Source organism: Xenopus tropicalis, chromosome 8, assembly GCF_000004195.4.
Source record: "Xenopus tropicalis strain Nigerian chromosome 8, UCB_Xtro_10.0, whole genome shotgun sequence".
Taxonomy (NCBI): domain Eukaryota; kingdom Metazoa; phylum Chordata; class Amphibia; order Anura; family Pipidae; genus Xenopus; species Xenopus tropicalis.
The window spans coordinates 24,340,682-24,350,988 of NC_030684.2; the positions used below are offsets into that span (position 1 = coordinate 24,340,682).

The 10,307-nt window shown below is 42.5% G+C and overlaps 1 protein-coding gene across 2 annotated transcripts; it reads left to right on the forward strand.

Annotated features, from left to right (window-relative positions):
• Positions 1–10,017, forward strand: st6galnac4 (ST6 (alpha-N-acetyl-neuraminyl-2,3-beta-galactosyl-1,3)-N-acetylgalactosaminide alpha-2,6-sialyltransferase 4). Of its 2 annotated transcripts, NM_001078839.1 has the most exon segments (6): positions 87–258; positions 3,182–3,223; positions 5,148–5,297; positions 7,212–7,621; positions 7,947–8,054; positions 8,316–10,017. In NM_001078839.1, coding segments are annotated over 5 exon segments (867 nt in total). In that variant the 5' UTR covers positions 87–258; positions 3,182–3,211; the 3' UTR covers positions 8,503–10,017.
• The last annotated feature ends 290 nt before the right edge of the window (positions 10,018–10,307 follow it).

The following is a 10,307-nucleotide window of genomic DNA, read 5'->3' on the forward strand; positions in this document are numbered from 1 at the left end:
GTCACATGGTTGTGACATCACAGCCTCCTCAGATTCACTTCATTCTACCATCTACCCGTTGCTTAGGGTTGTCATGCTGGGGGACTGTAATAGCTGCGTGTGTATGGAGGGCCGGAACGTTTCCTGATCTGGCACACAAAGGCCGACCTTTGGCCTGTTAACTTACAAGGACATATGCCAGGGCTCCCCTTTCTAAAGCTGGTTTTAGCCAGTATCCAAGGAGTCAGCTGAGTGTGAATAGCAGGACCGTATGTGATGGTGAGTAGAGTTGGGTCAGAAGAGGAGGGTGTGGGGAAGCAAGGCAGATTCGTGCATTGCTTGTGTGTGGGCACTGGCAGAGATGCCACTGGATGATCTGTTGTAAAAAAGTCTTTTTGTGATTCTAGATAGGAATGCCAGCTCTACAAGGGACCAGGCAGGGGTATAACAGTTCTGCCAATGACTGATGCTAGCTTTCTGCCATGTCCCTTCTAACCTGAGGCAGTGATGCCACTGGTGCCATTCATTGTGATATGTATTGAAAATATGCCTGTGTGTGATCTGAGATAGTGCCACTGCAAGAGTGGTCTTAAGCAGTGATGGCAGTTCTGTTATTGTTTCTGTGATAAGGCAATCTGATGCCAATTATGATTTGATGCAGTGATGCCTGCAGTGCTATTTATGTGTGATCTGAGGCAGTAATGCCAGTTATGCCAAGGTGGGAATGATATGAGGCATTGATACTAGTTATGCCAAGGTGGGAGTGATCTGAAACAGGGATACCAGTTGTGCCAAGGTGGGAGTGATCTGAAACAGGGATACCAGTTGTGCCAAGGTGGGAGTGATCTGAAACAGGGATACCAGTTATGCCAAGGTGGGAGTGATCTGAAACAGGGATACCAGTTATGCCAAGGTGGGAGTGATCTGAAACAGGGATACTAGTTATGCCAAGGTGGGAGTGATCTGAAACAGGGATACTAGTTATGCCAAGGTGGGAGTGATCTGAAACAGGGATACTAGTTATGCCAAGGTGGGAGTGATCTGAAACAGGGATCCTAGTTATGCCAAGGTGGGAGTGATCTGAAACAGGGATACTAGTTATGCCAAGGTGGGAGTGATCTGAAACAGGGATACCAGTTGTGCCAAGGTGGGAGTGATCTGAAACAGGGATACTAGTTATGCCAAGATGGGATTGATATGAAGCAATTATGTCTGCAGTGCCAATGTTTTGGCAGGGTGATGGCACACAAGATCTGCAGGAAAGCTGTACTACCTGCAGTAATAATCCCCTGAAGTCTCCATTATCTAAAAAAACTATACATTCAGTGATCCAGCATAATTACAGCAGAAGGCATTTTCCTGTTTCATCACTGAACCTCCTTGGTTATCTGTTACCAGAATCACATTGTAAACTCTATAGGTCACCACTACCGACAATTTTTTTTAAAATGCCATTAAAAAAAGTTGGCATGATTATTTTTGTGCTGTGTGTATGACCTTTTTGAGAATTAGTCATAACCACAACATTTTTGCAGACATTTTTTTACACCAAAATTTCCCCGCCATAACGAAAGTGTCGGAGAAACATGTTGATAGGTTATTTGGCTTAAGTCTGCATAGAGAACATTTTTTGGTGCACAAATGACTTTTTATTTTCACAGTGCAAAAGACAACTGTTAACTACTGTATGTATTCTGCACTTCTTAAAAAGTGGCAGCATTACGACAAGTTCATAAAACTATAAGATAACCCTTGTGAATTTGTCGTGCTTACAACATATTTCCAATTTGGCGACTGACACTTTAATAAATGTGTACTTACTGACACTTTTGTGAAACCCCCCATTGTGTCCGTACCAGTGACTGTGTGAAGTATATTATACATTATCCAGAAAACCACTAGTACAGGCATCGGACTCATTATCTGTTATACCTGTTATACAGAAAGTTAAGAATATATATTTCTTGAAACTGTGCGTTAGTCAGGACACTAGTGGAACCCTCAGCAGCTGTTGGGCTTGATGTTTCTACTGTTACATCCCTGCATCACCCTTATGCACAGTCAATTTTATGATATACAGGTATAGGACCCATTATCCAGAATGCTCGGGACCAAGGGTATTCCGGATAAGGGGTCTTTCCGTAATTTGGATCTTAATACCTTAAATCTACTAAAAAATCAATAAAACATTAATTAAACCCAATAGGATTGTTTTGCATCCAATAAGGATTAATTATATCTTATTTGGAATCAATTACAAGGTTCTGTTTTAATTCTACATAGAAAAAGGAAATCAGTTTTAAAATTCTGAATTATTTCATTAAAATGGAGTCTATGAGAGACAGGCATTCCGTAATTCGGAGCTTTCTGGATAACGGGTTTCCGGATAAGGGGTCCGATACCTGTATACACAAATCCTTTTCTCTATTTTTTGTAAGGTGTAAGTTTGGCAAACACAATTGGTTTGTGATGGTGAGGACAGTGAGCCTTTAAGGGCTGTGGCACATGGGGAGATTAGATGCCCGTGACTAATCTCCCCGTGTGCCACAGCCCTTAGAGGGGCTTGGACATATTAATAAACTAGCAAACTATCCAGGGCTACATTAGTTTTATGAATGTATACTTATATATGTGTAGGTATGTGTGTGTATATGTGTGAGTGTGTATGCGTGTATGTGTACAGCATATGCTTTATATATATACACATAAGCATGTGTGTATGAAGAGCCCAAAGCAATGTGACCTGCTCCTTTAAGAATACAAAGTTGTGCATGCAGTGGGGGTAGCAGCTGCACTTACTGCAACCTACTGTTTCCTGTTCCTTACTGGTGTACAAAGCAGCATCTGGACTCACTGACACATGTAGAGGTGAATGTTTTCCCAGACTGACACAGCAGTGCCAAATGGTCAAAAGCCCTGTAGGCGAATGGGACTTGGTATTTTGAAATGCTAGGCTATTTACTAGTTTAAATACAGTTTATATTGTTACCCTACTCAAATCACGGTTATTTTAGCCAAGCAGCCAAATCATGGAAATCTGATCATTGGAGAATACCATCTTGAATGTGCCATTGTGCCTGCACCATATTTCAAGTGAATCAGGCACTTAAAGGGTTAAACAACAAAACAGATGTTCAATTCTTCAATTCTTATTTTCCAAGGTACTTCATCTTTATATTTTTCCTCTCTCTCCAACCCTCAGGTGCTAAGTGATGATACCGGCCCATGAAACATGAGAATCATAGTAAGTGCTGTAATTGATGACGCTGTTCATTATCAAGTCATGTTAGTCCAATTACATTCTATTTCACCAGCAGAACTGTTAAAGCATATCATGTTTTTTTAACACAATCGAATACCAGTCTGGCCTTAGTAAGGCTAACTAGGCCTTTTGGGTTTTTTTGCTCATGGGATATTATCGGTGGCAGTTCACCTCCAGGTTAAGTTATGTGTTATAGAATGGTGTGTTATAGAATGGATAATTCTTAGCAACTTTTCTTATTTTTTTTTTGTTTGTTTGTTTTTAAGTTTTTTAATTATTTGCATTCCTCTTCTGACTTTCCAGTTTTCAAATGGGGGTCACTTACCCCAGCAGCTAAAAAGCTATTGCTCTGTGAGGCTACAATGATGTTACTTTGTATTACTGCATTATCTATTTAGGCCCTCCTCTATTTTTATTACTGTCTCTTTTTCAAATCACTGACTGGTTGCTAGGTTAAGTTGGGCCCTGGCAACCTGATAGCTGCTGAAATTCCAACCCGGTAAAAAGCTAAATAATTCAAGTACTGCATATATTACAAAATGAAGACCAATTGCAAGTTGTCTGAGAACAGCACTCTCTACATCATTGTAAAAGTTAATTTAAAGGTGAACAACTCCTTTAAAGGGACTGTTCCACTTTTACAAAAATAGAGTTTTTAAATAGTTTGCTATTCTCTTGATTCTTCAGTGCCTTTGTACTCCATTTTCCACATCTAAATGTCAGGTTTGATCTTGCATTTCCTATGTTTCTGAAAGCAACGTCTCTGAATATAATTAGGGGCACAAAGCACAGTGTGCATAAAGTAGATTGCTTTCCTTTAAGCTTAGAGCTCTGTTGGGGAAAACATTGCTCTGCTTTTTCTCTTGCAGCACTTCCCCAGTCATTTAATATCATAATATAGCTTTTCATGTTAGAGATGCTCTAATAGACAAGCTACTATGGTCTACCTACATTCCTTTTATGTCAATGCTTAGATCTTTTTTTCTTGTTTTTTATAGGTAAGAAAGAGAATTTTTATAAGATTTCATGATATTAACTATTTGTATACTAGAATAAAGGGGAAGATTTAATAAAATGTGAATTTAGAGCTTAATACATAAAAATCCACCCATGTTCTTAGTCTTCCCCTAAATGTATAATAAGAGTGCCCCCTGAAGTTCTATCCTGGCAGGGGTCTGACAAAATGACAAGCAGTGCAATTATTATTGCACAAAGCATATTCCGATACTTCTCTGATTAGTTCTATTGCTCCTGCCACACTGACTTCTGGGTACCTCAGCTGCCAATTACAGATGGTTTCCATTTGTAATGCAGGGCCTGGCCAAAACACACAGGATCTGTGACTTCAGAATACTATCGAGTTACTATGGAGTTGAGTTACTATTATGTCCAAACTGCAATTCTTTACAACCAGCAGACTGTGGGTAGGAAGTGTGAACTGTAGTGCAAGAACAGCGGTCTTCCCGCAGAGCTCCCCGACACATCTGACCCCCTCCCCCAAACGCGCGTAAATGAAACTTATCTGCAGCACGTCAGTGGAGGGAGAACGGAAGATCGGTGGAGTGCCCTGCAGGCAGCGCCGGATTTCTTTTTCATGCTCCCCGGGGCCGTGCCCATTCATAGCCCCCTCCGCACACATGCAAGCGTGAACAGCACCCCTTTCACCCCCCCCCCCCGGCAGACATTTAAGCTCGCTTATGGAGCAGTGGGTAGAGGTCCCCATTGGTCCATATGGGAGCAAAGGTTCAAAATGTTTTAAATTTGTGCTTGTGGTTTCTCCACAAATCCGGGCCTGCCTGGCATATGGTCTGGGCATATTTTTCCGGTGCCCTGGCTGCCCAGTCAAACCATGGGGAGTCATATATATATGTTAGTAATCATTTTATATGTTTTGTGGTACCTGTAGGCCCGGTTGTGCTTGGGAAGCCTGTTGCTATGTGCTGTTCTTTGGCTTTGCTGGATCAAAGTAAACACCAAGGAAAAAGCTGATGAGCAGCCGAGAACTTTACCTCAAATTCTGACATTGCCAGGATATAGCCGCCTCCCAGATGGACAGGTAAGTGGAGCCAGAACCCCCTGTTGTAAAATACAAGATTATTAGAAGTCACTGAGGGGCTCTGTGACCATATAAAGGCACAAAGCTGAGTTATACATGGTACTCTGAGTATCACTCATATACTATAAGGCAGTGCTGTCCAACTTCTGTGGTACAGAGGGACAGAATTTTTCTGGCCTAAATGGTGGAGGGCCGATAATGAAAGACAGTTTTTACCACTCCCCCTTTTAAACTGCACCCACTTTAAACCACACCCATGTTATCACAAGAGCTTTGGAGACCATACCCACATTAATGGAGGTAGCGCAGCAAAAATCCAAATGGTTGGTGCTCACTGTAGGGATAGCACCCATCATTAATATTTGAAAGAAGTTTATTATGTCTTATTAAGACATATCCTTAAATCCATATGCTTCTCCTGTGGATAGCACAGCAACCCCCAGCATTTAATTACACACCTTAGGGACAGCCTGAATCTGAGTTTTGAACAATGCAAGGGGCCAGTTTATCTCATTACTAATACCATTTAAAGCGTACACAAAGGTTAGCAGTCACAGAAGCCAGACAGGTGGGGGCCACATGAAGTGGGGGCACATCCGGCCCGCAGGCCAGTTGGACAGCACTGGTAAGGTATAATAGACCCCCTACTGTAAATTATAAGGATATTAGAAGTCACTTCTTTTATTTAGTGCTTTTATTTAGGTCAGGGAAGCAGTGGCTTAGTTGGTTAGTAATGTTGGCTTGAGGTTCAGAGTTCGATGCAGACATAGGTACTCTCTGCAAGAAGTCTGTATGTTTTCTCAGTGTTTGTGTGGCTTTCCTCCAGAGACTACAGTTTCCTCCCACACCCCCAAAAAAACAAACAGGAAGATTAATTATCTACTGTGTGTGTGTTATAAGGACCATTGATTTTAAGCTCCCTGGGGCAATAAGACAAATATTTGTTGATATCATTCTTTAAGTATGCATTAAAAGGTAAGACATTGTAGCCAGCTTTCAAACAGGTGGTAGATTTGGCGAAGTCGCCCGAAGTTTCCTCTCAAGGCAACTTCGGCAAATCGTGGCGCCGCATATGCCATCCCACCAGTGATTTACATTCTAGCTGGTTGAATGGCATTGCAGGGAGATTAGTCTCCCACATCAACAAAGGTTTGTCACGCGGCGACTAATCTTCCTGTGTGTCACTGCCCTTAACTTTTATAAACCAATTCACTATTTTGAAGAGGGCCCTATTTACCCTAAGGCCTGCCCCATAGAAGGTCATCGGATGACCCAGATAAGCAAGGAAGTGCATTTCCACCAGAGTCAGGGGGCCCATGCAGTCCCAGACTGGCAATCTGTTTATTGGGGCTGACAGGGGCTGCTATAAGATGCCATAGACAGTCATTGTTTATTGGGCCTGCGAGGATAGCCTCTGTGTACTTGAAATGCCAGGGCAGTGGTCTGGTATAATCAAGGGTGGCAGGGATGGATAAGAATCATGGCCATGCATGTGCAGACCATTTTTTTTCACTTGGACCCTATTCTGTTAATTGGCAAGGCTTACCTGCCAGGGGGACCAAGGTGCTAATAATTTGGCTTTCATTAGGGTTGCCACTTTTTTTAATGTTTATACTGGCCTTTAGGTCAGGGAAACATGCCGGGGCATCACATGGGGTGGGGCAATGGGTGGGGCATAGGTGTGTCTGGCCTAGTCCTTCTGTGGAGAGGGTTAGGTAAATTTGTTATTCTGTCCCCATCCCTAGCAAGTGATTTACTGGTTGGGCCGGTCTAATATTGGCTGGGTGGTAACCCTAGCCTTCATGGGGGAAAGGGCCCTGCTAATTTAATAGTATGGGGCCCCATTATTACTGATAGTGGTCTTGTGTGAAAGGCAAAAAAAAAATTATCTTTTTTGGTGTCCTGTCCCTTCAGCCCCTCTCCAGGAACCCCTGTAAATCATGTGCTGTGGTGTCCAGTTCAGGGCAGATGCTGGGATCAGGCCTTGGGCCTCAGATTGATCAAGCCGAATGTGTCCTACGCATGAATACAGCTCCAACTCTGGGTTATGAGGCGGACGTGGGCAGCCGGAGCTCTCTGAGGGTGGTATCCCACACCAGTGTCCCTCTTCTGCTGCGCAATCAGACCTACTTCTTTCAGCAGTCGCAGGACACTGTATATGTTATCTGGGGTCCCCTTAGGCAAATGGATATCGACAGTGGCATCACGTATCGAGTTCTGCAACATACTAAAGGGATGTACCCCCAGGTACAGATCTACACACTGACACAGAGCATGATGGCACACTGTGACCTGGTCTTCCAGAATGAGACAGGGAAGAACAGGTAAGCACCTTACACCCAATACATAAACGTATTCCTTTGTATCCTAGACCGAATTTCTGCTAAAAGGTTTCTCATACGTATTTAGGAACAAAAATATTTTTTGTAAACCACATGGGATTTTAGCAGAAATGCATTTCTCTGGGTCACCAGCAGGGCCGCCATCATAAATCACAGGGCTGCTTACTGCTTAGATATGGGTTCCATGGGTTCATGAGTATTTCTATAGTTCATCTCCAAAACCAGGGTTACTGTTTTTTGTTTCTGACTTGGTGGGTTGATGGCATGACAGTGAGTTTTCTAATGATGCCAGTCTTGCTAATTTCAGGGCAATGTCTGGAACATTTCTTAGCACTGGTTGGTTCACCATGATTCTGGCCATGGAGCTGTGTGAAGAGATCACGGTGTATGGAATGGTTGGCGAAAATTACTGTAGGTAAGGATTGGGTGGAAACTGGTAAGGGAACTGCAATAGGAAGAGAGGGTGTAGGGTAAACTTATGCAGGGAAGAAAAGTGCACAGCAACTACTGCTGTGAGGGTTAGGGCAGGAGAAAGTACTGTAAGTTGGAAATGGGTAGTCAAGGCTTCTTCAAAAAGAGTAAGGGGTGCAAACTTACTGTGGGGATACAGCACATACTTAGGATTGGAAAGGGCAGTTCACACATATTTCCACCCTTTTCTTACTCAACCTTTTAGAAATCGGTTCAATCCCCCTGTGCCTTATCACTACTATGAAAAGGGGAGGCTGGACGAGTGTACTATGTACATGATGCACGAGAGAGCTTCAAGAGGAGCCCACCGCTTCATCACAGAGAAAGCTGTATTTGCTCGCTGGGCCCACAGAAAGCAGATCCATTTTGCCCACCCCTCATGGGGCGCTTGAAGAGGATGTAGATGTCTCCTTTTTTCACCTGTTCATAGTTACAAACCTGGAGCTGTTACCTCTAGCAATGCATTGGTCAATGCTTCTTCTCTATTGGAGTGCTGTATGTCCAATACCGTACACAGACGTCAAGAACTGACAATCTAATCCGTGAATACTAGAGAACTGAGAAGAAACTTTAGCAGAGATCCCTGACTCAATGGTTTGAAAGCCTTTATAAATACAGGGCACTCCCACTTTAGAGAGCAAGCTGCTACATCATTAACAAGTAATGGGTGGCCCCTATAGATGTTGCTGAAGCTTGGCAACACAGAGAGGCTGCCAGTGGCCCATTCGCTGTGCTATATTATATTCTCTTTACAGGTTGAATGTACTGTGGTAAAATCGATGTTGGCGTATGAGGTGTAAAGTACAATGGGGATCCTGAATATTGTATGTACTAGCAACAAGTGACACAAATGCTGCCCTCAGCCTGACAGGCTCCTTTCTCCTTTTAGTGCCAAGATAAACTGGCACCTTAGTGCCAAGGATAAGATAGTCTAGACCTCTATGGCAACTCTGTTGTAAACCACTACTGCTGCCCCTTTAATCACCATATTACTTCCTTGAATAGAATCTGAGCCTGAAAAGTTGCAGACACCAACAACCAAAATAAGTTTGGGCAGAAATGGTTGGAGCCATATGAGGAGGCAATGTACATTGTCTTAGATAACAGGCTTTAAAAAGGTGACCTGAGTTGCCTGTATACACACACACACACACTGATTAGCCCAGTCCAATAATGAATAGGAACAGTTACCTATTTATATATAATATAATAATTATACCAGAGTGGGAAGGTGCATTTACCAGTATTATAAAATCACATAGTCACAATATTAAGAGAGAGCTTTCCTTTCCTGCAAAGCCACTTCGCACTGACCATCTCTACCTAATTTTGGTGGAGCTAATTCCAGCCTTTGTTTACTGTTAGCAACATCAATGCAAAATGGTTATTTTAGGTTTTTTTTTTGTAACTTTCAATTATTTATTATTGAGAATCAGCAAGGACTGAGCCCTCTGCGATTCGATGTCTTCTCTTGTCTTGCTGGCCTCCATGCTCCTGCGGCCAGAGATGAGCCAGACACAATACTCTTTAATAATGGACTTCCTTGTCAAATAGAATCATGGTACAGGTACAAAAGATATTAATGAGGTCTTTATCTACTTTGTTTGTTTTTAATTGGCTTTTAAATTGTATGTGTACTTCTTTATAAACTCGGAGCTTGTAATTTGTTACCTATGCTTTCTCATTTGTAGACTCCCTGCATGCTCTTATGGTCGCTGACTAGGGGAGCATGCTGGGAGTTTTGCAACAGCAGGATGTGAAATATGCCCTTACAAAGTGGCTATTGAGAAGATGATGATAAGGCATAATACATCTGCCCTGTTTTTACAATTCCTGCCACCACCTCCCACTGATGTAAATGGGCTACTGTCTTACAATGCAAAAATAAACATATCCCATGCTAACGAGTCCAGACCAATTCAATTATAATTTTATTTTATTTTTTTTAAACTAAGCAAACAGATGTTTATCAAGGTATGACTTGTTCTTGAGTGCTACCAAACAATCTCTTTTAGGGAAGGAGAACCCTTACTCTTCCAAGTGCAAGGTACATAATGCCTGCCATAGGCGAGGCAGGTCTGAAGAATGTACAAGATAGGGAATACCCGTATACTGCCCCAGAAAACTCACGAATAAACCAGTGCCAAATGCAGGTAGCACTGTATTCAATGTAGAGAAGCAGGTCTTTGCATAACTT